The 24,646-nt window shown below is 60.1% G+C and overlaps 2 protein-coding genes across 10 annotated transcripts in view; one reads left to right on the top strand and one right to left on the bottom strand.

Annotated features, from left to right (window-relative positions):
* CCDC12 (coiled-coil domain containing 12) overlaps positions 1 to 8,295 on the bottom strand; it is a 57,438-nt gene extending 49,143 nt beyond the window's left edge. Inside the window, exons 1-2 of the mRNA XM_036107732.2 lie at positions 8,220 to 8,295; positions 3,882 to 4,062 (exon numbers count right to left, since the gene is read on the bottom strand). Of these exons, the coding sequence (XP_035963625.1) occupies positions 3,882 to 3,977 (96 nt within the window). The 5' untranslated portion in view covers positions 3,978 to 4,062; positions 8,220 to 8,295. The remainder of the gene's footprint in view (positions 1 to 3,881; positions 4,063 to 8,219) is intronic.
* NBEAL2 (neurobeachin like 2) overlaps positions 6,256 to 24,646 on the top strand; it is a 29,154-nt gene continuing 10,763 nt past the window's right edge. Inside the window, exons 1-23 of one of the 9 annotated variants that reach the window (XM_078078730.1) lie at positions 6,256 to 6,494; positions 14,412 to 14,500; positions 14,584 to 14,712; positions 14,816 to 14,897; positions 14,982 to 15,106; positions 15,286 to 15,368; positions 17,010 to 17,095; positions 17,192 to 17,474; positions 17,635 to 17,741; positions 18,273 to 18,353; positions 19,789 to 19,872; positions 20,279 to 20,377; positions 20,784 to 21,385; positions 21,469 to 21,601; positions 21,689 to 21,808; positions 22,018 to 22,339; positions 22,554 to 22,636; positions 22,751 to 22,843; positions 23,047 to 23,221; positions 23,348 to 23,484; positions 23,871 to 24,030; positions 24,190 to 24,292; positions 24,459 to 24,612. In XM_078078730.1, the coding sequence (XP_077934856.1) occupies positions 6,444 to 6,494; positions 14,412 to 14,500; positions 14,584 to 14,712; positions 14,816 to 14,897; positions 14,982 to 15,106; positions 15,286 to 15,368; positions 17,010 to 17,095; positions 17,192 to 17,474; positions 17,635 to 17,741; positions 18,273 to 18,353; positions 19,789 to 19,872; positions 20,279 to 20,377; positions 20,784 to 21,385; positions 21,469 to 21,601; positions 21,689 to 21,808; positions 22,018 to 22,339; positions 22,554 to 22,636; positions 22,751 to 22,843; positions 23,047 to 23,221; positions 23,348 to 23,484; positions 23,871 to 24,030; positions 24,190 to 24,292; positions 24,459 to 24,612 (3,381 nt within the window). In that variant the 5' untranslated portion in view covers positions 6,256 to 6,443. Of the gene's footprint in view, positions 6,495 to 13,781; positions 13,900 to 14,411; positions 14,501 to 14,583; positions 14,713 to 14,815; positions 14,898 to 14,981; positions 15,107 to 15,285; positions 15,369 to 16,937; positions 17,096 to 17,191; positions 17,475 to 17,634; positions 17,742 to 18,272; positions 18,354 to 19,788; positions 19,873 to 20,278; positions 20,378 to 20,783; positions 21,386 to 21,468; positions 21,602 to 21,688; positions 21,809 to 22,017; positions 22,340 to 22,553; positions 22,637 to 22,750; positions 22,844 to 23,046; positions 23,222 to 23,347; positions 23,485 to 23,870; positions 24,031 to 24,189; positions 24,293 to 24,458; positions 24,613 to 24,646 lie in introns of those variants that run through there. The other 8 variants (XM_036107691.2, XM_036107692.2, XM_036107693.2 and 5 more) reach the window with 8 other exon arrangements.

The following is a 24,646-nucleotide window of genomic DNA, read 5'->3' as shown; positions in this document are numbered from 1 at the left end:
AAAAAACTGTTAGAATAACTAACAAATTCCGCAAAGTTCCAGGACTTCGATTTTGTAAATCAACAGACAAATATCAGTTGCATTTGTATATATACTAGCAATGTACAACCTGAACAGGAAATTAAGAAAACAATCTCATTTACAACAACACCAAAAAGAATAAAGTACTTAGGATACATTTAACCAAGGAGCCAAAGACTTGTACAATGAAAACTAGAGAACACTACTGAAAAAAATTAAAGATTTAAATAAAAATTAACGACTTAAATAAATGGAAAGACATCCTATGCTCATGGCTTGCGAGACTTAATATTGTTAGGATGGCAACACTCCCCAAAATTATTTACAGATTCAGTACAATCCGTATCAAAATCTCAATGGTGTTTTTTGCACAAACAGAAAAATCCATTCTAAAATTCATATGGACTCTCAAGGGGTCCCAAAAAGCCAAAACAATCTTGAAAGAGAACTAAGTCAGAGGATTCACACTTTCTGATTTCAGAACTTACTACAAGCTATAGTAATCAAAACAGTATGGCAATAGCATAATGACAGACATATAAACCAATATAATAGAATAGTGCCGAAATAAACTCTCACAGGTATGGTCAAATGATTTTCAACAATTCAACAGGGAAAGGACCATTCAATAGGGAAAGGACAGTCAACAGGGAAAGGTCATTCAATAGGGAAGACCATTCAATACGGAAAGGACAGTCATTTCAACAAATGGTACTGGGAAAGTTGGATATTCGCATGCAAAAGACTGTATTAGACACCTACATTATACCCTACATAAAAATTAACTCAGAATGGATCAAAGACCTAAATATAAGAGCTAAGAATACAAAACTTTCCTAGAAGAAAACATGGGGGAAAATCTTCAGGATCCAAGGTTTGCTAATGGTTCATTAGGTATGACACCAAAAGCAGGATGAACAAAAGAAAAAATAAATTGGACTTTATCAAAATTAGGAACTTTGTGTATCAAAGGACATTACTGGGAAAGTGAAAAGACAACCTTGGAATTGGGAGAAAATATTTGCAAATCCCGTATCTGATAGGGGGTTAATATTCAGAATATATTAAGAACTCCTACAACTCAACAACAACAAAAGTCAATTAAAAAATGGGCAAAGGGGCACCTGGGTGGGTCAGTCGGTTAAGCCTCAGACTCCTGGTTTTGGCTCAGATCATGATCTCGTGGATTGTGGCTCCATGCTCAGCAGGGACTCTGCTTGAAGATACTCTCCCTCTGCCCCTCCCCCACTTGTGTGTGTGCGCGCACATGAGTGTGAACTCTCTCTCCCCCCCAAATAAATAAATCTTAAAAAAAAAAAAAATAGGCAAAGGACCTGAACAGACATTTCTCCAAAAAAGATATACAAATAGCTACAGGCATATGAGAAGATGCTCAACATCACTCACTAATCACTATGGAAATGCACATCAAAATTACAATGTGATACCATTTCACACCCGATAGGATGGCTATAATCAACAAAACAGAAAATAGCAAGTGTTGACAAGGATGTGGAAAAACTGGAATCCATGTCCACTGCTGCTGGAAACGTACAATGATGCCGCTACTGTGGAAAACAGCATGGCAGTTCCTTCAAAGGTTAAACACAGAACTGCTATATAATCCAAAAATTCCACTTCCGGGTTCATACCCAAAAGAACTGAAAACAGAGACTCAAACAGGTATTTATACATTCATTACTCACAACAGCCAAAAGTTAGAAGCAACCCAAAATGAAAAGATAAATGTGGGGGGCGCCTGGGTGGCTCAGATGGTTAAGCATCTGCCTTCGGCTCAGGTCATGATCCCAGGGTCCTGGGATCAAGCCCCGCATCGGGCTCCTTGCTCAGCGGGAAGCCTGCTTCTCCCTCTCCTTCTACTGCTCCCCCTGCTTGTGCTCTCTCGCTCTGTCAAATAAATACATAAAATCTTAAAAAAAAAAAAAAAAGATAAATGTGGTATAGTACAAAGGAGTATTATCCAGCTTTAAAAAGGAATGAAATTTCGGGGCGCCTGGGTGGCTCAGTTGGTTAAGCGACTGCCTTCGGCTCAGGTCATGATCCTGGAGTCCCGGGATCGAGTCCCACATCAGGCTCCCTGCTCGGCGGGGAGTCTGCTTCTCCCTCTGACCCTCCCCTCCTCATTCTCTCTCTCTCTCTCAAATAAATAAATAAAATCTTTAAAAAAAAAAAAAAAAAAAAAAAGGAATGAAATTTCACATATGCTACAACATCGATAAACCTTAAAAATGTTATGCTGAGTGAAATAAATCAGTCAAAAAAAGCCAAATACTGTATGATTCTACTTATATAAGATACCTAAAGTAGTCAAATAGAATGGTGGTTGTCAGGGGCGAGGGTGGGAGGGGAATGGGGAGTTATTGTTTAATGGGTACAGAATTTACATTTGGGATGATGAAAAAGCTCTGGACATAGTGGTATAGCTATATAACATTATGAACGTATTTCAAATGATAAACTTTATGTTACATATATTCTGCCACAATAAAGAAAAAAAACAACCATCAGACCATATTTTCAGCCCATTGAGAGAATCCCTCATTAAAGGCCAGTTCTCCTGATGGCCTGGGCATCCTTCCCATGGCAATGAGCCTTGACGATGCTATGTTGTCCTTTGTATTCTGACCTCAAGACCAGTCCCAGTAATCTGGGCCCCAAATCCAAGCCAACAGCACAGGTTGGCTAGCCACTGAAAAGCTGAGGCTTGAGCTTCCCTAGGCCAGGCAGTTTTCGAGCAGAACCGTCTGACAGGGCCAACAAGTTGCCAACAAAAGCAGAAGCCAATCTGGCTAGCTTTCACTCTCTATTACTTCCCCTTTCACTTTCCCACAGGATGGCCATGCAGAAAGGAAACAGGGGCCAGACTGACCAGCCTCTTTAAAGGTGGAAAGTTGAGTCCCTGTTTTCCCCCATTCATCGAAGGTCTAGATATTTACTATCCTTTATATTTTGTAGAATTAATAGTTTTTTCTCATCCAACAAGAGCAGAACTGACAAGCTCCACCCTCTGTGGTCTCTAGTGCCCTTTCACAGATGACCCTGTCAGATCTCAAAATAACCCAGTGAGAATTAATATAGAGGGGTTGTTATCCTCCATTGCAGACATGAAGAAACAGGCTCAAGGAGATGAAGTACTTTGTCCCAAGTCCCACAGCCCCAAGTGACAGGGCCAGGGTTTGCACACAGGTAATGAACTTCAGAGTTCTCCTTCCTCTTGACTACTCGGACAGATCAAAGAGGTGGAAATGGAATCGGACCATTTTGGTGTCAAACAAAAGCAAGGAAGATGCTTCCAAGTTTGGTAACTAATAGGACTAGGAGGTCCAGCCCCAGAGAAGTAGCCTAGGAAGAACTAAGTGCCCTCCTCTTTTCCTGAGGTGCACCCTGACCTAGAAATGGGTCTTTCTTTTAGACTTTTGCCAGCTGGGCACTCAGAGCACCGTCCCGTACTGCCCTGCCCAAGGCGCGCTGGAGGACAGGGGAGGGTCTGCCAGATGCACTGAATTTCACCAGGTTGGAAGGCCGGCTGGGTCGTGGGGAAAGGGGGTGATTCAGGGCGTTCACAGGCGAAACACCAGACGGTAGCCAAAAAGCGCGTAACGCGCTAACCACTGCCCACCCCGCCCCGCGCATGCGCGGCGACGGCACCAGCGCCAAAAGACTCCCAGCCAGCAAGCACACTTGGTGGGCGGGCTCCGATTCCTCGCGCAAGCGCCACCCGCGCGCGCATGCGCGTCCTCAGCAGCTGCCTTTTCCTAGTAGTCCCCCTGTCGTCTCGTTCCTGTTCTGTATCCGAACATTGGCTACCTCAGTCACAGTCCTCACTCTGCATTCCTCACCTTTCGCCCGGTTTTTTCCCGTAGGGCTTTCAGCCGTTCCTTTCGCCGCAACGCCTCTTCCTCTAGCCGGCCCACACCAGCCGCAGTAGCCGCCATCTTGCCAACCCTCCTCTTCTCTCGTCCTGCATCGCGCAGGCCCAGGGAGTAGATGAATCTCTGGCGGCCAATCCAGGGACGAGAACTGGAGAACAGGAAGTCGTGAAAGCCAATCAATACTGAGTTGCTATAGGAGGGCCCGCCCTACCTTTCCCAGCAACTGGCCTCGCCTGTTGGGGGAGGGCGCGGCAAAGAAAAAGGCCGTAAGGCTCGATTCGTCCAATGCCAATCAGTGAGAAAGGTGCGAGTGGAATCAGACATGAGTGAAGGAGGATAGAGCGCGTCGATCGCTCGGCTTTTGCCTAAGCAAGCGCCAACCACAGCTCACTCCCTACGGGCCGCTTGGAATGCGCTTGGCCCAACCTTGTCCCCTTGTCCTGATTCTTCAAGGCCTGAATGCTTACAAGAAGTCTTCCCTGACCCTCCACTCCGATCCCAGTTTAATAAAAGATCTGCCTTTCTTCCTCTACAGGTACCAGTGACTCCCTGGATGCACTGGTTCACGGGCCCCTAGGCCCTCTGTGTCCACTCTCAGCTCAGGTAAAGCCTGTGCGGTGCAGGGCTTGGCTGGATGGCCATTTCCTCCAGGCTCACGGATGATCCCCTCCCACCTCCAAGCCCCCTGAAGCAGCAAAGTACTCTGGGTCAAACTACCTAAACTGGAGAAGAACAAACCCCCAACCTGGGCCCAGTGGGCCCCAGGAATCCCCTGAGCTTAGTTTCTGAGAACTACTGAGAGTTGATTTGGCCTTGACTGCAACAGGTGGCAAAGAGTGCACTGCTCGCCGGCAGGGGCTGCCAGGGTCTTCTTTCCTGCGTTAACCAGCATGCCCCGACAACCAGGAGACCACTCTGGCTGAAGTTAAGACCTTCTGACAGGATGTCCAGGTCCCCAAAGCCACACAGAGCCCTCCCTCCCCCCAACACATACCATGACTCGTCTCTCAGCAAAGCTGTTTCCTGCTTGGGGCCTCCCTTCCCAGGCTGGTAGCAGGTGGATGCCCACTCCTCCCACTTCCCTTCAGAGGCCCCTGTGCCATAAGACCTCTGTCCAACCCCTCCAAAACGACCCTCTTGACCTCACTAGCCGGGGCCTTTCGGTGCCCTGTTCCCCTGCATCCGGAGAGGTGACTTACCAGAACCTGTACCAGGATCACAGGTAGTACCAGGTAGTAGGTGCTCAGGAAATGTCAGCTCAGAGGTAGGATGGACAGGGCAAGAAAAAAGGCCAGAGTGGAGAGGCTGCCCAAGAAAAAGTCAGGAGGACGGAAAAGGATGGGAATGGGGAAAGAGTCTGTTTTCTCTTGGCCAAGGTCTGAGGGACTCCAGACTCCAGTTCCTCTAACTTATAGTACCTTTCTGGGCTCCACAAACTTCTCCCCAACTCCAACACAGGGCCTGACCCCTGCCCAACACCAGGGGGGCCCCTCACCTCCCAGGCAGGCTGGTTGGGGGGGAGGGCAGGGAGAGATGGAGGGGTGATGGTGGCAGTGGGCCAGCAAAGAGTCAGTCAGGCCTCCATCCCCGTCCATGCTGTCCCCAGCTACCCAAGTGATTCTCATTTGGCCCATCTGGGCTTCAATTTCTCCATCTGTAAAACTGAGGCATGAGACATCCTCTTGCCTTTATCCTCTTGAGGTTAAAGAAAACAAAAGATGTGAAGACAAATGCTGGGCCCTAGAGTGGAGGATGCCTCTACTGGAGCATCTGGGAGGCTTCTTGGAAGAGGGGACCCGTGAGGATTGCCTAAATCTCCCAGGGATCTGCAGGACAGACGAAGGGCACTGCTCTCTGATGTCCCCCATCCTGCTCCACAAACGGTAGGAGCAAAAACGTGGCAGTCGGTCTCTGCATTAAAACGCTTAGAACAGCACCAGGCACGTGGTAAACTCTACAGGTGGCCGCTGGTTGTCGTTACCATTTGTTGAAGGACTCTGGCCATCTGAACGCGGGCCCGCAGCCCCTGCCCCCCCACCTGGCGACGGAGACCCCATCCTTGCACGAAGGGTGGCAAATTCCAGGCAGGCGCACTGTGCAGCGGGCAAGCCTGGAATACCTGACCCCGACCCTCGTCCGGGAGGCTCAGATTGGCCCTTCCCGAGGCACCGTCGGGGGCGCGGACTGCTGAGGGCGGGACTGCGGGGCGCCCTCCCGGGCCGCCCTGACCTCAAGCTCCTCCTCCCTCCGGGCTCCCCGCCCTTTGCACGGTCCCGGGAGAGGCGGGGCGGTGGTAGCCGCAGCTAAGTGCAGGAAGCCGGGCGGCGGCCGGCGGCGAGGAGGAGGAGCGTGCAGACTTGGGTGGCTCAGCGCGGCGGGGGCCAGTACTACTTCCCCGAGTAGTACCGCGCCGCTCCGCCCCGGAGTGACGCCCTCCGCCCATGGGCCTGGCCGAGGGCAACCGGCGGGCGGCGCGGAGGAGGCGGCGGCGGCAGGTGGCGCGCAGCAGGGCCGGAGCCGGGCCGGGACATGGCCGCCTCGGAGCGGCTGTACGAGCTGTGGCTGCTCTACTACGCTCAGGTGAGCCCGCCCCGCGCCGCTCCCGCTGTGCCCCCAGCTCCGCGCGCCCCGCGCCCGCTGCACCTGCGCCCCGCGTTCCCGGGGCCGCGTAGATGCGCGCTCGCGCGGGGCGGACTCGGGCCGCGCACACACGTGTGCACCGCCCCCGGCCCGCCGGTGCCTCTGGCGCTTCTACCTGGGGGATGACGCCCGCGGGAGTGCACCTCAGAGAGCCTCTCGGGTGGGGACCGCGCAACCTCGGTCGCGCCTGATGAGGAGAGGGGCCCGGATCGAGGCGGCCGGACACCTCCCCCTTTTCCAGGTGGAGAAACTGAGGCTCGGAGAATAAATGAGAGACCTTGTTGGGTTGGGAGGGGCAGGAAGGCTTAGTTTGCATTTGGCCTTGACTCTCCTGTGGGCGCGGCCCTATTGGGTGGTCATGGCCGAAGGGTCTGAGTGGGCTGGGGGGTGTCAGCAGGCGGGGGGCGGGGAGAGGTAGGGGCGTCCCTACTTTGGTCCAATTTGAGTCAACTCAGACTACTCCGCATCAGTGCGCTGGCAGTGATGAGCTCCTCCCTGACCGTGAGCCGAGGAGGCCCCTACCCCACCCCTGGGTAGACCTGGGGGTCCAGCCAGAAGAAAAGATTTGCCTTGGATGCAGAGGGAGGGAATAGGGCAGGTGAGGTAGGAGGGATGTTTGAAAGGGATGGAGGGAGGCCCTTTCCTCCTGACCTCCCTGTCCTGTCTCAGAGACTACCTCCTGTGGCCTCAGAAGGTGAAGGGAGTGACTCTGACCCAGCTGTCCTGTCAGAGCTGAGAACCTCGTGTCCCCCAAACTCTGTGTCTCACGCACATAGGTTCCCACTTTCCTTCTGCTTTCACAGCAGGGAGGGGTCCCAGGGTAACACCCCCCTCCTCTTCACCTAGCTTCGGCCTCCCTCCCTGCACCTGCCTGGCATCATGCTCCTGGCTCAGGTGTACCCTGGGCACAATGGACTATTGTGTGCCCCTGATCTCGTCACTGGGGGGAAGTTCATGACCAGATCAGCTGGCCCTCTGTGAAGAGGCTGGCCGGCTGTCTCCTAGGACTGCAGGCTGGGTCTGGGGCCCTAGGGACCTGGAATCCAGGCCATAAGGACTGCGGCTTCTTGAGTCCACTCCGGTGGTGAGAGATCCAGGCCCCTGGTAGGAGGCAGCGTGTGTAGAGTCCCTCTTTGGTGTGACCCAAGGCAAGCTCTTTACACCTCTGAGCCTCTACTTCTCTCTCTGTAAATTCGGCGCAGCCCTGACCTCAGGGTGGCCTAGACTCTGCAGAGGGGTAGCCCATCTGGCTTGTCCGGGCCAGAGAAAACTCCTGCTTCCCTGGCCCCACTGGGTCCCCTCACCCAGGCCTCTCTGTCTACATCTCCAAGGGTTGGTCCTTGTGAAGGGAAAAGATTCAGAAGGAAACCCGCCCCTGGCCCTCATGCCTCTGATTGCCCAGATGGCTGTGGGCAGATTCTCAGTCCTCAATTTTTTCACCTGTGACCAGGGGAAGGGGGCTCGAACCAGGTAGTGAGTCCGAGGGATGTTAACGTCAGTGCTGCTGGAGGACTGCGGTCTCCCAGGACTGGACCTCCAGCAGAGCATGGTTGCCTCCTCCTGCCCCCTACAGCTGAGCTCTGCAAGTGGCCAGCCCCCCCATTCCCTCAGCAGGGGGTTAGCACTCATTTCGGCTGAGTTCCCTCTCCCCATCCAGCTCCTCACCTCACCAGGGCAGGTCTGGGGCACGGGCCGGCTGGTTGGAGCCCCAGAAGCCTGGGCAGTCGAGGGGTGGCCTAGGGCCTGGCAAACAAATCCAGGATGTGAGTATGAACCGGAAGCTCGGCCAACCTCCCAGCACTGCCTTCCTGCCCACTTGGTCCTGCTCCTACTCCCGGAACAGGTCCCCACCCCTCCATGCTGCGCTCCCAGGGAGTGGTGGCTATGCTACTTTGAGCCCTGCTAGGGACCTATTGTGTGGGTGTGCTTGGGGGAGGGAGGAAGATAAGGGAAGAGGTTGAACTGATAGAGGGTGTCAAGAGACCCCTGAGTTGGCCAGCCACCCAGCCAGAAGTTTCTCCCAACAACCGCGCCCCTCCCCTCAGCTGAGAGAGCTGACATCAGCTGGCAAACCTGTTTTCCCAGTTGTGGGTCTAGGCCCGCCCAAGGGAGCACCCCCTTTCTGCCCTTCCTTTCTCCTCACAGACCCCAGGTTCAGACCCGCCCGCCCCCCTCCCTCTGTGGGCCCTGCTCAGCTGGGGGCCACAAGTGGGGAAGGTGGCTGCAGGTGGCTTCCGAGGGAGGAAGGAGGGCCAGACTGCCCCTGGACATCACTTAGTCTGAGCCCCTCGGGGCCCTGGTGGGGAAACCAAGGCGGGGTCATACCAAGGTCATGGGACACGTTTGGGGTAGAGTCCATCAGAGCTCCAACCCGGTCTCCCTCCTGTGTTCCATTGCCCAGGAAAGGTCTAGTCCTGTGGGCAGGAGGCCTCTGGTGGGTCTGCACCCTGGGATGGCACAAGCGGTTTCCTCTAGTGTGGAGCCTTCTCTCTCCCGTTTGAGGGGTCTGTTGTCTCCTGTCCCCCTGACCAAGCTGGACCTCAGCTCAGGCAGGTCCCCATTTTCACCCTCACTGTGCTTGCTGCTTGGCAGTTTCCCCACACCCCACATTTCGAGAGGCCCCTTGGGTATCAGCTGAGTGGCTGGATGCAGGACGCAGGCCCCACAGCAGTGACCGGCCGCGCCACAGGAGGCTGGGTTCGGGCCTTGTGGGCAGAGGGGATAGGAAGCCCAGGAGCAAGCACCTGGAGAGGCCAGTTGTGGGGGGGGGGGGGGCTGGGCGATGGGCGGGGCTTCCCCAGGGAGGGCTAGGAGCGGGGCCGGGAGAGGAGAACTGGGAGCAGCACCCAGCAGGCTGGCCGCTGGGCAGCATGTAAAAGTTACGCACAGTAACATGCAAATGAGCAGCCCCTCTTTGGGCTGGAGCGAAGTGTTGTTCAACAGCCCCCCAGTGAAAGGGAGCGCTGGGGGGCCTGACGCCTGGGTCACTCAGGGCCACAAAGGTCAGGACAGGACAGACATTCAGGTTCCAGGTGGGCAGCCCAGGCTAAACTCTTCAGTTCTGCCATCGAGGACTCAGGGTTCCAGGGAGGTCAGGTCAGAGCTGGAGTTGACCTTGCTCTGCCCACCCCCCCCTGGTCCCTCACCCTGACTGATGAGCTCTGTTGCCTCATGGAAACCTGGTCAGGCCCTCTGCTCCCTCTGGGACCTTAGCTGGGTCATATGCCTCCCTGTGCCTCAGTTTACCCTCTTGAAATGGGAAAAAGGAAGGTAGAATAGCCTCCTTAGTGCCTGTACCTCAGAGGGGCAACCAGGGTTTCCTCTTCCCTGCGTTTATTACCAAGGCAACTGAAGGGGGCAGGACTGAGGTGATGGGGAGACTAGCACAGAGCCCAGGCTTGGGGGGGAGGGGCTGGTAATCCCTGGAGTTGTTATGGCAACTGGGGAGCTGATGTGGAAGTGTGGGGTCCCCATGGAAACAGGGTCGGTTACTATGGGGACCCTGGAAGGGAATTCTTGGTTTCCATAGTGCTAGGACAAGGGGAAGGTTAAGCCCTGGGGGGCATTATGGAGACCAGAAGGTCCACCCCTTGCAAGACCCCGTCCCCAGGTAAGGGGGAGAGACTGGCCCAGCCACCTGGGCACTTGCACCACCGTGACTCAGTTGCCCCTGCCTCTGGCAAAGTCCCCATCTTCCTGCTTCCTTCTTTGACCTGAGGTCCTCCCAAGTCTGACCTCCAGGCACCCTGGTATAGCAGAAGCCACCTTTGGCTTGACATTGCCATCCCCCTCCTGACGCTGAGTGGGGAGACCCCCAGGCCTGAAAGAAGTTATCCTGATCAGACCCTGCCCCACCCTGTCCCATTTCTGCTTGCCTGTCCCTGGAAATGGGGTGCTCACTACGACCCAGGCAATTCTGACTAGGTGGGGTCACCCACTTCGGAGCCACAATCTTCTCTCCTTACCCTGCTCCTAGCTCTAACCTGGGGACCACCCACACCTTTCCACCTGCCTGGGACAGCCACCCCTGAGACCTTAGCTCTGCCAGTGAACCAAGGTCTGCTACTCATTGGTCACTCATGGAAGTGGGTGCGGAGAACATTAGTGTCGCCCTAGGATGCCAGGGGCTTGGGAAAGCAGAGCCCTTGGATTTGGGGAGGGAGCTCCCACTCACCTTCTCTCATGCTGGGGGGCGGGGTGTGGTTTAGAGAAGCTTTACCTGTGAAGCAGGTGTGGAGGGATGGATTTCAAGGGGCAGCTGAAGCACAAAGAGATTAATGGTAAGTAACAAGCTACTGAGTCTGAGAACCAGGGCTGGACTCCAGAACCCGTGCCCTCAACCACTGATTGGACTTGGCAGCCCTTTCCTCTGAAGTACCAGACAGGGCTGGGTCTCCAAAAGGTGCCGGCTCTGGGGAGCATTCAGGCAGAGGAAGCATGGAGGGCAAAGCGTTTGCCGACCTGTGGGTGTGGGGACAGCGAGGAGTGCCCTTCGGCTGGGCCATCCGGAGGGGAAGGAGGGCTGAGACATGAGGGGAGGCTGGAGACCTGACCTAGAGCTTGTGCTGGGGTGGGGGACTGGAGACGCACGGGATGCCAGTGGTGGTTGAGGAATTTCTGTGTATTGCACCATTATGAACTGGCAAGAGGAGGTGACGGGGTGGGGTCGGGGTTTGAAGCAAGGTCTGGGTGTCCCCTCGGGGCAAGCCAGGGCTGGTGTCAGGCCTGGGGCAGGGCAAGCAGGTAGAGGGGCAGCACGATGTCCAGCAGCTCAGTCGTCCCTGTCCCCCGACAGACAGCACCCCCACCCACCCATCCATGCCACAGCCGCCTGCCCTCAGCCCCCCTGGGGTACCTCCTGCCGAAGGGGCAGTTCCATGCCCACCCAGGGACTGTTTGGGCCTAAGTAGCCCTTGGGAGCTCCCCACCCCCAGTACTGAGTGCCCTCAAGGCTGGTCGGGCATAAACTGGGGGCCCCTGCAGACGTGATCATGAGTGTTCCCTCCTCCCGGGGTCACTGACCTCCCACTCCCCACAGCTTGCTCCCTGGCCCACAGGGCCTTGGCACCACTTACACCTGAGCCCCAGGGCCTGAGGAGGAGCGTGGCTGCTCCTGACCTGCCGTCATGGGGCCCTGGCCCCTTCAAGTTAGGGACTGGGCTGGCCCTGCCCAACATTCCTGCTTGGAGCTGGGAAGGGGGGGAGGAGCTAGTCGAGGAGTGTGGGAAGCCCAGGCCTCTCCCAGCTCTAGACCCCTTGGCATTCAGCACTGCCACCACTGTCCCGACCCCTGCAGGGACTCCCATACCCCCCAGCACTGCAGCCGGAAGCCGTGGGGCCCAGGTCAGAGGCGGGACAGGCAGATACCCCTCTCCCTCCCTAGTACTATGCTTTAGAGACCCCTCATGCTCTCCCAGAGCCGGGGAGTCTACCTTGACTGCCACAGCCCTGAACCCAGCCCAGCCTGGACCTGCTGGACAGGCCGTGGGTGTGGTTCTAGGGACAGAAAGCCAGGGTGTGCAGAGTGTGAGGGGCCCACCCAGGTTCTGGGAGGGTCAATCCAGGTGATGGCCATGAAGAGGCCGGCAGGCTCCTGCTTAAGTACTAAAAGCCCAAGTCACAGACGGCAGTGGGGCATAGGGTGGACAGAGGCCGGGACCGGAGGATGTGACTCAGATGGAGAGGGGTGGAGACGCTGGAGAAGCAGCTGTGACTGGACTGGGGGCCTGGAATGCCAGGCTCAGTTGAGCCCTTATCCTCAGGCCAGGGTGGGGGGACGTGGTCAAATTTGGGCTTTCAGGCGCTCAGCAGAACGGCAGTGGGCAAAAGGGACCCACATTTTAGGTGAGAGATGTCTGTGGCTTGACTGGGGTGGTTTGGGGGTAGAAGAGCGGGGGGATGGTGTGGGCCAGTTTTGAAGGTAGACCAGGATCTGTGGGGTCACTGAGGCAGGGGCTACATGGTCAGCTCGGACTGGCTGGCCAGCAACCATGAGTGGCCCAGGCCTAAAACAAAGGTCTGGCCTTCAGCGTCCTCAGAGGAGTAGCTGAAGGGGTTGTAGTGGATGAGGCATCCTCTCTGGAGCCCCCCTTTTCCCCATACGCAATGGGAAATGTTCCCAAGAAATGGTCTAGGAGCCTGGCCTACTCTGGTGTTTCAGGGTGGGGCACTTTGGGGTCCTTGAGGAGGGCCGTGGACAGAGGTAGGTGAGCAGGGAGGCGGCCAGGGCCAGAGGGCGGAGAGAGCACCAGAGGTAACTAACTGAGGACAGAAAGTCCCGGCGGCAGCGTGGGCCTGCACCTCGGTGGCCGCAGCCACTCCCTCAGTTGCCTAGGCCTCAGATCTGTGACAAATGCACAAGGAAGGTGCCCAACCACAGGGTGAGGGCTGCTCTGCCTCGGTTTCTTGTGGACCTGGCCCGGTCTGCTGGGGTCTGACCCCTTCCTTCCCTGGGGCCCATTCAGTCCCTACCCTGTGGTCAGGAGCCTACAGGCAGCAGAAATGAGCCATCCACTCAAGGTAGTTCTGGAAGTCCTTGAGTTGAGGTCTGTGGCTGCAGGGACGCAGCACCTATGATGTGTCCCTTGCCCCTTCAGCCTTCTCCAGTCTGGGCCCTGCCCTACCCCCTGCCCCTGGGAAAGAAATGCGCCTTCTGGCCTCAACTGGTTCATGGGGAGCAGCAGATGAGGCCAGCACCTAGGAAAGGAGGGCAGGGTGGGAGGAGGAGCTCCAGGCCACCACCCACTCTGTGTCTGGGAGGGGCTTAGAGGCGAGAGGAGACTGGGGCTAGGCGAGGGCCTACTCAGCTGTGTCCCTGGAGTAGAGACCAGTAGGGCCCAGCAGGGAGGCCAGGACACAGGGGAGGGGGGCAGGGCAAAGGTATGACTGAGTCCTCCATATCCATTTCATTCCCTAGGCCTGAGGTGTTGGACCCAGGTCAGGTAGCTGTGGGTGCCTTGAGTGAAGGTCCCTATAGCAGCAGGGATCAGAACCTGTCTCTAGACTCCCAAGTCCAGACCTCATGCCAGAAAAAGGGCAGGCCACACCCAGGGCAGTGTGACCCCGCCCCTCTGCACTCCAGGCCCCGCCCCCGGTGCTGGGCCCGGTCCTTCACAGGTTCTCCTGCAGGGCCCTGGGTGCCCCGGGGGGGCCCCCCACATCCCTGCGGTCTGCCGGGAGGAAGCGGCCCCCCTCCCCCACCGTGACTCTGCGCTTCCTGCCCCCGGCGGGGCGGGAGGGGACATTTCCCGTTCACACCAAAGTTTCCCTGGCGGCGGACGCCCAGACTCGGGCTCAGCCGCTGCCCCTCTTGCCCATGGAACCAGCTTTGGGGCCTGGGGTCCAGGTAACCAGCCAGGGTGGGCATTAGGTTCCCAGGGTGAAGTAGGGCATTCTGCCTGTGCGTGTGCATGGGTCTGCCCGGTCCATGGTGCGCATGCAGCATGGGATCCACAGTCAGGGAAGGTCTCCTGGAGGTGGTGGCTGCTGAGCTGGGAGAAGGTGCAAGGCCGAGGCCAGCCCAAGGCTTTGGATCAGGGGTGGCTGGTGGGTGGAAGACCTTCAGCCCCAGCGCCAGTGTGGCCCATAGTCACATCCCGGAGTGTGCACACTTAAGCCCCTCCCCTGGCCGTGTCAGGCTTGCCCGAGTCCCCAAGGGTTAGGGAGGTGGGAGCTGGGAGAAGCAAACAGGGGGCCTTGGGAGAGTGGTCAATATGCAGGGCAGCCCTCTGACGCTGACCTTCAAACTTCCTGTCCTCCCTCCTGCCCTACGCATCCCTCACTCTGTCCACCCGCACTGCCCTGCCTCCGATCCCTGTCCATGGCACCGGGTCTGCCCCCTGCTTCCTCCCCCTACAGAAGGACCTGGGCTACCTGCAGCAGTGGCTGAAGGCCTTCGTGGGTGCCTTCGAGAAAAGCATCTCACTGTCATTTCTGGAGCCACGCAGGTGAGGCTGGATGTACCTGGAGGGCGGGGACGGGGCAGGGAGACCGAGGGTCCTCGGTGCCCTAGCGACCCCCCTCCCTGCAGGCCGGAGGAGGCAGGCGCGGAGGTACCGCTGCTGCCGCTGGACGCGCTGCATGTCCTGGCCGAGCAGCTGGACGAGGGGGACCTGGAGCAAGCCTTGCTGCTGCTCAAGCTCTTCATCATTCTCTGCAGGTGGGTCCCCGTTGCCCTCTCCAAGGCGGGTGGGCAGCTCCGGACTGCGGGCTGGAGGCGGGGCGGGTGTATTCCTGGGACCTCTTTCCCCATCCCCTCCCAGGAACCTGGAGAACATAGAGGCGGGCTGGGGCCCGGTGTTGGCGCCCCGGGTGCTGGCCTTGCTGACCCGGTTGATGGCAGAGGTGAGGTGGGCTCTAGCCTGGGGGGGCGGTGGTAGGAGGTAGCCGGGGCCCAGCTGACCATCTGCCCTCTCCCCATGCCTGCAGCTGAAAGGAGCCCCAGCATCGCAGGAGGGCCGTGGGCTGCTGCTGGAAAACGTGGCCCTGCACGCCCTGCTCCTCTGCGAGGGCCTTTTTGACCCCTACCAGACCTGGAGGCGCCAGCACAGTGGGTGAGAGCCGGCCCACCACGGAGGGCCCGGAGGAGGCTGGGGAGAGGATGGAAGGGGGGTGGAGGGGGGAGGGGGCCCAGGGGTAGGTGGGAGGGGTGGAGCGCCTGGCCTCACCCGGGGCGCCTGGCCTCACCGGGGCCCCTGCCCATTCCCTACCCATTCCCTACCCCCACCCCCAGGGAAGTCATCAGTTCCAAGGAGAAGAGCAAATACAAGTTCCCTCCAGCTGCTTTGCCCTGTGAATTCAGCGCCTTCTTCCGAGGTCAGGCCCCGCCCCTGCCCCTTAGGCCCCACCTGGCCCCACCCCCAAACCTGAACCCCTTCCTGCAGTTCCCCATCCTGGAGGCCGGAGGGATGGGACACCCTTTGTGGTGTCTGCCAGCAGGGCTGGGAGCACCACGGGAAGCCAAGGGGGCTTCCAGAGGCGAGGGAGTTTAGGGGCAGAGAGGAGAGAAAGGGCAGGTCTGGGCGAAATGAGTAATTTCTTTTCGGGGCTGGAGTGAAGGCCTCCCATAAGGTGGGGGAGAGCAATTTCTTTCCCTCTTCCCTCCCACCTCCTGGGTCCGAAAAGCCACTTGGATCTCACTCTGATCTGGACCATCTTCAAACTCCCTGGTCCAATCCCTTTACGCCTGTAGGCGCCACCCTTCCTTTAGACAACGTCTACACCATCTCCGCTTCTTGCTCCCACGGTCCTGGAGGAGCTGAGCCCCAGGACATCTCTGGCCCCTGGGGACCCTCTTCTCTTGGGTCCCCTCTTTTCCTCTCATCAGAGGGAAGCTGGCCAGGACATTAGATGGGACGGGGCAAGATGGCCCTGGACTGGGGGGCAGGCCAGGCTTGGTGAGGCGGTGGCCTGTCAGCACAGAAGGTGACTGAGTGTCCCTGGGGTGCCCTATGTTGCTGCAGGCCTGGGGTGTGGAGCAGAGGCAACAGCTCCGAGAGGGGAGACACCCCCTCCCCCCTCCCCCCAGGGAGCTCCTGCCTCCATTCTCCCACAACCTGAGCGCTCTTCTCAGAACAGACTGGATTTTGTTCCTGTTGCCCTCAGTCCCTCGCTGGTGGCCTGGCATCTCAGGAGCAGATCCTGCTCCTTCCACAGCCTCCCTTTCCAGCCCCACTTGTCCTCTGCACCCTGTCCTTTCCGTCCCAAAATGCAAGTAGCTATTCCATGTCTTTCCCTACTGTTTCCTCTCCCTTCCCAGGCCACCTGCACTCTCAGGCTTCAGCTCAAATGCCCTGTTCCCAAGAGCTGGCCCACCCCATCCCACCTGAATCTAGTGAGCCCTGCTCTTGCCCCCCACCCCCCACCATACACACCACTCATGTGACCCAGGGCTGGTCCCTTCTGCTCTCTGAGTTTCACTCTGTGGCCTGGCATCCTGTCCAGCTTTGCTGGAGTGGGGCCAGGTGGGCCTCCCACATAGGAGACCGTGAAAGCCCCTAGAAGTCCCCAGCGGGGGCATGGGTGGGGGTGAGGGGCATCTGTATGGAAGATACAGCAAGGTCCCCAGAGCAGGTCACAGGAAGCTCCAACCGTCACAGGGTAGCGGGACCAGATTTGTATCTGAGAAGCTAAACCCTGGGTTGCCATGGGGAAGTGGGGTGGGGTGTGTGTGTGCTTACCCTGGGGTCCCCACTTTGGAGATTAAGGATCTGGGGGACTGGCTAGGCTCTCAGGGCAGGACCACATCCCCTTCAAGCTCCCCAGAGAAGGGCCGTGTCTTCCCTAGACCCCCTGGCAGAGAGCCGTGACATTTTAGAACCCCAAGGACAGAACTGGGTCTTTTCCCTCACATGGGACGTCCCAGCCCTCTCCTGCCCACCCCAGGGCTCCTTCCTCTTGGGTAGTTCCTTGCAAGCTTGGTGACGTCCTCCTGTCCTGCCCACCCACCCTGTCCAGAGAGCCTGCAGGAAGCTGATGGCCTACCTCCCATGCTGTTGCTGTGTCTCGTCCACCTCTTCGGTGCTGTCCTTGCAGGAGGGAAGGTAAGCCAGGAGGAGCCTGTGGACCAGAGGGTGGCCGCCTCGGGGTCTCTGCTGGTCGAGCCCCTTGACCACTGCCATCTCTGCCCACACCTGCAGGAGAACGGGCAGATGGCCGTGAGCGCTGGCTCTGTGCAGGGCCTGTTGGGTGTGGTACGGGGCTGGGACCACGGGCCGGCCCAGGACCCCCGCCTAGTGCCGCTGACGCTGGAGGCACTCGTGGGGGCCGTACATGTCCTGCATGCCAGCCGCGCGCCCCCTCGTGGGCCAGAGCTCCGCACCCTGCTTGAGGGCTACTTCCACATCCTTAATGCCGACTGGCCGGCGGGCCCAAGCCCAGGCCCTGAAGAGGCCCTTGTCACCCTACGGGTCAGCATGCTCGGTGGGTATGGGCTCCCAGGCTCTTGGGGAGGTGGCTCCAGCAGGGGAAGGTCTGAGCGATGATGGAAGGCAGGACTGGGCAGCGTAGGAAGAAGGTGTGAGGCTGAGCGGCGAGGTCGCTGACGGGGTGGGAGCGGGGCTGACCCGAGACCCCTCCACAGACGCCATCCCCAGGATGCTGGCGTGTGAGGACCGGCCGGTGCTGCAGGCCACCTTCCTCAGCAACAATTGCTTTGAACACCTTACTCGCCTCATCCAGAACAGCAAGGTGGGCAGGGCCCGGCTGTGGGTGGATGGCCTGGGACCCCGAGGCTGGGGAACCACTTGTGGGGGCTGCACTGCTGCTGAGCAAGCCTGGGCTGGACCGGGCTGGGGGTTTGTGGCGAGCGGGGCGGCCTAAGGCTCGGGATGGCTCCGCACCCCATAGGAGGAAGGACCTACGCATCCCATGCAGAAGGACAGGAGCTGCCCTGGCCCCTTGTCCCTCTTTCCCCAGCCCCAAGTCCAGGGGCAGGAGGAGGGCCCCGCTGTTTTAGATACAGTACCTACTCCTGCCCACTTACCTGCCCCCTGCCCCCCACCCCCTGGCTCTGTTCTGAGCAGGGCATGGGCAGCTCTCGGATCCCTGCCTTCCTTAGTGCCTAGTGGGGCTCTCTGCCTGGGTCTCAGGGCACACATAGCCTTCCCTTGGGGGCAGAATCCTGGAAGCTGCCCCGGTCCTGCTCTAACCGCCCCCCCATCTTCCTCCTCTTCTCTCTCCTCTGCCTCCTCCACCTTGTGCCCTCCCCCTTCCCCACAGCTGTACCTGCAGGCCCGGGCGCCCCCTGAGGGGGACAGTGACCTGGCTACCCGGTTACTGACCGAGCCCGATGTCCAGAAGGTACCACCTTGGGACCGACCTGCTCAGGCACTCACCTCCTTGGGCACCCACCCCCTGCAGCTCCCTCTTTGAGCCCTTCCTGCCTATGCAGGGGGAACGAGCAGATATGTGTAAGGCCTGCTGTGGCCTAGTGATGGGGCTGGGTCCCCTTGCTGTTTCACCCACCTTCCAGACGCTTATCTTAGGGAATGAGCAGGAGTGATCCGTACCCTACCTAGTATTAGTATTGGGAGCTAGGGTTTGGCTTTGCCAAGCTGGAAGGAACCTTCGAAACTCAACCACCTACCCCCCATTCCCAGAAGGGGAAACTGAAGCCCAGATACTAAGGGACATGGCTGTCGTGACTCACAGAAAAGGAGGTTCCCCCACATGGGCCCACTTCTTCCCATGGATCCTTGTAACGGCCTTAAGCAGGTCACTGGGAATCCCTCATCCCCTTATGATGGGCTCTCTGCCTCACCCTGCATGGGAGCTGAAGAGGCAGTAAGCTGTCAGGGGCTCTGCATGGAGAACCCTCTCTCTGGGGGCTTAACACCTGGGCCCCAACCCCTAGAGGCCCCCCGGCTTTGTCTTCGTGAGGCAGCCCCCTGTGGCTATTACTCTTACCTGTTTTCTGGGAGCCTGCATATCTATTATTCTACAAAGCAGTCAAGGCAGCTGAGACCCCTGGTTTTTACAAATAGGAAACTGAGGCCTGGGGAGGGGAAGAAGGTTGTGCGAGGTCACTTGGGGAGTCAGGCCCCATGGAGCCAAAATACAGCCTAGCAATCTGGCAGCTGTGGACAAATTCTCTAAGCCCTCCTGACCCCTCCTCAACCCTCTGGGGTTGAGGCCAACCCAGACCCAAAGCCAAGTGAGCAACATGCAAATGAGCAGCATGTTTCCAGCTGTCAGGTTCAGCCAGGGTGAGCCTCAGTGTCCCCGCCTGGATCTAGGGGTAAGGGGGAGGGTAGGACTCAAAGGTCTCGAAGGTTCTTCCGGTTCTAACCTCCTGTGATTGTCCCTAAATTTCCCAACCCCCTGTCAATCATCATGGGTGATGGAGCACTTGCCTGCACATGTGTGTCTAGCTTGGGTGGGGATGGGTGGGGCCTGAGGCCTGTAGGCCTACCAGGCAGTGGGGGACAAAGGGGGTACGGCGAGAGGGTACCCTGTTGATCCGTCCCAGGGAGGCCCTTCCCGGTCTTGGTTTCTTCCCTGGCCTCTTTGTCAAAGTGGGTCTGGCCAAGCTACCCGGAGAAGGCCCTAGGGTCAGGGTGAGGGTCACAGTAGTCCGGGCGAGGAGTAGAAGGCCTGGCACCCCACTCCCAAGGCTTCCAGCCAGCTCGGCTACGCGCCTTGGGACACCTGCTCCTGGCCCTACAGCGGGAGCAGGGGGCTGCGGGCTGTAACATGCTGGCACCTGCTGCTTCTGACTGCCCCTCCCCACCCCAAGGTACTGGACCAGGACACAGATGCCATCGCAGTGCACGTGGTCCGAGTGCTGACCTGCATCATGAGTGGCTCCCCCTCAGCCAAGGTGAGGACACTGCAGTCTGGCTACCGTAGGGGTGTGGGGTAGGGGTTAAACTGCCCACGTGTCCCCAGAACTGGTCTGGTTGGTGGCTGTTAGAGCGAGGGAGCTGAGGAGGCGGGCATCTTGCCCTGTGGGGTGCAGCTCAGCGCTGGCAGCTGGATCTCCTGGGTCGGGGCTGGACTGGGGAGGATACTACTTGTGGGCCAACCGCCATCTATAGCCTTCCGAGGGGGGACCCTTACCCCCGCTTCCATCCGCAGCCCCTTGCCCTCGCTAGCACTGCGACCCAGAGGCAGAGCCAGGTGGGGGAACCTGGAAAGATGCTCCTTCCTCCAGACTTTCCGTGGGGTGTGGGTTTGCCCCGGGGCCCACGTACGTGCTCCCTTCTTCCCCACGCAACCCTGCACAGGAGGTGTTTAAGGAGCGCATCGGCTACCCTCACCTGCACGAGGTTCTGCAGAGCCACGGCCCCCCCACCCACCGGCTGCTGCAGGAGCTGCTCAACATGGTGAGGGCCGGGCGTAGGCTCAGGCTCCCGGGGTGGGCAGGACCGACAGGGTTACCACGGAGGGCGAGCTCCCCACCTTGGGGGCTCTGGTGGCTGTGGGCAGTACGTACCGTGACCCGTGGCCCCGGGATGTCCGACCACAGATGTCCCTGGGCTGAAGATCCGGGGCATGGGAACCAGACCCCCAGGTCATCCTGGGAACATGCAGTCGGGGTTGAGGCCAACCCGGACCCAAAGCGCCGGAGGCCTGTCGTAAATGCTGGTGCGTGTGCTCGCGCCTCCGACTTTCCTGCGCCCGAGCCGCGACCTGCGCAAGCGGGATGGAGTAGCTCGCGTTGCTGTCCCATCGAGACGCGGCGGTCCCCTGCTAGCTGCCCGGGAGCCGTCACGTTCTCTCCACCCACAGGCTGTGGAGGGCGACCACGGCAGATGTCCACCGCCGCCGGTCGTCAACGAGCAGCCCGTGCTGCTGCTGGCACAGTGGCTCCCGGCGCTGCCCACGGCAGAGCTGCGCCTCTTCCTCGCCCAGCGCCTCCGGCGGCTCTGTGACAGCTGCCCGGCCAGCCGGCGCACGTGCGTGCAGGCGGGGCTGGTGGGCCACCTGCTGCGCACGCTCAGCGCGGGGGGCGCCTTGGGGACCCACTGCCAGGAGCAGCTGTTGGCGCTGCTGCAAGCCTTGGGCCGAGTGTCCCTGAGGCCCTCGGAGCTGCGCTGCCTGCTGCGCCCCCCACCGGCGCTGGACTCGGGGTGCGCCGGGACTGAGGCCCGGAAGGCCAGACACGCTGGGGCCGTCCTCCGTGCGTTGTCGGGCATGGCCCGGCGCCAGGGCCCCGCGCGAGCCCTACACTACTTTGACCTCACGCCCAGCATGGCGGGGATCATGGTACCCCCCGTGCAGCGCTGGCCGGGACCCGGCTTCACCTTCCACGCCTGGCTCTGTCTGCACCCCGCGGCCGCGGCCCCCGGCCCGGCCCCCTCCCGGCCCCCCCAGCGGAAGCAGCTGTACAGGTAGGTGACTGCCAGGGAGCGGGGCCCAGTGCTAGGGCTGAGCGGGGAGAGCAGCCGACGTGACTGGCTCGGCCTGCCCCCAGCTTCTTCGCCAGCAGCGGCTCAGGGTTCGAGGCCTTCTTCACGGCAGCTGGGACGCTGGTGGTGGCCGTGTGCACCCGGAAGGAGTACTTGACCATGAGCTTGCCGGAAGTGTCCTTTGCCGACTCCGCCTGGGTGAGCCTCTCTCCTCGTGTGGCCCAGGGGGCTGGAGGAGGCACCAAGTGCCAGCCCCCAACCTGATGTCGTGGCTTCCTGTTCTAGCACTGCGTGGCCATTGTCCATGTGCCTGGGCGCCGGCCCTTCAGCCAAAACCTGGTCCATGTCTACAAAGACGGCCAGCTGGTCAAGACGGCACCCCTTCGCTGCCCCTCCCTCAGTGAGGTGTGCCAGGCGGGGTTTGGGGAGGCCTGGGGTAGCTGGGGCATCTTGGACAGGGTGAGGCCTGGAGTGTCCCCCCCCCCCCCAACGTAGGCCTCAGACTTTAGCCTCTGGGGTCTGTGCGGCCGTGGGGGTCCCCGTGAGGAACTGGCTGCAGGTGGAGCCCCGGACTTTGTTGTGATCTGACCACTTCCCCAACCCCGGCCCCGCAGCCTTTCTCCTCCTGCTGCATCGGCTCTGCTGGGCACCGCACAACGACCACCACCACGGGGCTGCCTACGCCACCAGTCCCCGCTGCCCTGGCTCCCACTCACCCCTCCCTTTCCCGCTCGCAGTCGGTCCCGGCCACCGCAGGGCTTGGCTGGGGGTCCGGGCTGGTGGCCCCCCTGCAGGAGGGCAGCATCAGCTCCACCCTTGCAGGCACACAGGACACCCGGTGGGGCAGCCCCACGTCCCTGGAGGGTGAGCTGGGGGCCGTGGCCATCTTCCACGAAGCGCTGCCTGCGGCGGCCCTGCGAGCCTTGTTCACCTTGGGTATGCAGCACCACCCACTGGGCCCTGCCCCGGCCCCAGCCCAGACCTGGGGGGTGGGGGCTCCTAAAGGGCCCGGGGCTAGAAACTAGGGGTCCAAGAGGGCAAAGGCGTCCCTGGGGGTGTATGTCCTCTGATCAGGCAGAGAAGAGGCAGGCTCTGGGTGGGGTTTGGCCAGAGGCCCAGCCAGGTCTGAAGCCCCCTGCCCACCCCCCAGGGCCCACGGAGATGGCACCCTTCAAGCCCGAGGGTGAGCTGCACGAGCTTAGCACCAAGCTGCTCCTCCATTACTCACCTCAGGTATTGGGGGTGGGGCAGTGGGCTCGGCGCTGCTACCTTCCCCTGCCCCCCACACTCCGTGTGCCACCTCCTCTTCTAACTGACCCTGGCTGCCTGCGCACCCCCTGCCCCCAGGCTTGCAGGAACAACATCTGCCTGGACCTGTCCCCCGGCCACGGGCTGGATGGCCGCCTGACGGGCCACAGGGTGGAGACCTGGGATGTGAAGGTGCATGTGCGATCGGGAGCGCGGGCACACGCGTGTGCGGGGCAGGCTGGGGAGCCGCCCCGGGCCCTGCGAGGTCACTGGAGGGGCCCACTCAAGAGATCCAGAGTCCCCTGGACCCAGCTTCCCAGACTGGACAGTCAGCCGGGGCGGAGTGGGGCAGGAATGGCCGGGAGCTGCCCTCCCACAGCCAGCCCTTCCCCTAGGATGTGCTGACTTGTGTGGGAGGCATGGCTGCCCTGCTGCCCCTGCTGGAGCGAGTGGCCTCACAGCCCCAAGAGGCCGAGGCAGGTCCAGCTGAGACACATGACCTCGTGGGGCCCGAGCTGACCTCTGGCCACAATACCCAGGGCCTGCTTCTCCCACTGGGCAAGTCCTCAGGTAAAGTGGCCCCGGCGCCTGGCTTAGGGCGGCGAGGGAATCTTGGCACGATAAGGAGGCTGGAGGGCCTGGGCCTGTGCCACTGGCAGGCCCTTGACGCACATCTGTCCCCTTCGTGGTGGCCAGTAGAGGTGCGCATGGAGAGGAACGCCGTGGCTGCCTTCCTGCTGATGCTGCGGAACTTCCTGCAGGGCCATGCGGGGAACCAGGAGAGCCTGGTGCAGTGCCAGGGGCCAGCCATCATCGGAGCCCTCCTGCGCAAGGTGGGGCAGGCGGCGTTGGGGCAGGCCTTGCCCTGTCTGGCCGAGGTGGGGCAGGCCTTGCCCTGTCTGGCCGAGGGGACTGCGTCAGGGGGCTAAGGAGGGGAACCTGATGTTGTCGGGGAGAGCCTCCTGGGAGAGGGGGTGGCATCTGAGCGGGGCCTTGCCAGGCTTGGCAGGGTTTGGCTGACGTCCCAGCCCCCACTGGGGCAGGGGACCCGCCCGGCAGGCTGGGAGCTTGCACCTCAGAGGCAGTGGGGGGCCGCAAGAGGGCTTTGAGCCGGCAGGATGCTCGTGTCCGTCCGCCTGTGCAGGGCAGGGTGGGTTCTGGGAGGCTCGGTGGCACCCAGCCAGGGCCTGCCCCCTCACCCTGGCTCCTTCCACTCCAGGTCCCCAGCTGGGCCATGGACATGAACGTGCTCATGTCTGCCCAGCTGTTGATGGAGCAGGTAGCAGCCGAGGGCAGCGGGCCCCTCCTATACCTGCTCTACCAGCATGTGCTCTTCAGCTTCCACCTCTGGAGCCCCAGTGACTTTGCCGTGCGCCTCGGTAGGTGTGGGGACTTGGATGGGGGGACGCCACCGGGCGGGGTGGGGGTAGAGGTTCTGAGAAGTTAGAACCCCGCTCTGGGCCATCTGAGGGGCCATATCTGCCCTGGGGGGATCTGGCAGGGACCTGGCCCTGAGTCCTCTGATGATGCCCATTCAGGCCACATCCAGTACATGTCTAGCATAGTCCGGGAGCACAGACAGAAGCTGCGGAAGAAGTACGGGGTGCAGTTCATCCTGGATGCGCTGCGCACCCATTACAGGTGAGGCCGGTGGGGGCAGACGGGCCGTGGGGCTGACACAGCTGCCTCTGGCCTTGGGGATGGGGTTCGGTCCCCCAGCTCACCTGCCCGCTCTCCCTGCTCTCTCCCCTCCATTCCCCTGCGTCCTCCTGGCCCTGGGCGGCTGCGCCTGTGGGGACCGGCCCAGCCCTCCGCGGGAGCACCCCCTAGCGGCCGACGACGTGCGCACAGTGCAGACTTCACTGCTCGGCCTGGTGCGGGAGTTCCTGGCTCGGAGCTCGGCCACCGAGGACATGCAGGTGGTGCTTAGCTTTCTGGCGGCGGCAGCGGATGATGGCCAGGTAGGCTGGAGGCTGGCGAGGGTGGGACCTGGGT

The sequence above is a fragment of the Halichoerus grypus genome, chromosome 1 (genome assembly GCF_964656455.1).
Source record: "Halichoerus grypus chromosome 1, mHalGry1.hap1.1, whole genome shotgun sequence".
Classification (NCBI taxonomy): Eukaryota; Metazoa; Chordata; class Mammalia; order Carnivora; family Phocidae; genus Halichoerus; species Halichoerus grypus.
The sequence above is the reverse complement of the archived record's forward strand: the minus strand, read 5'-3'. Positions and strand labels throughout refer to the sequence as shown.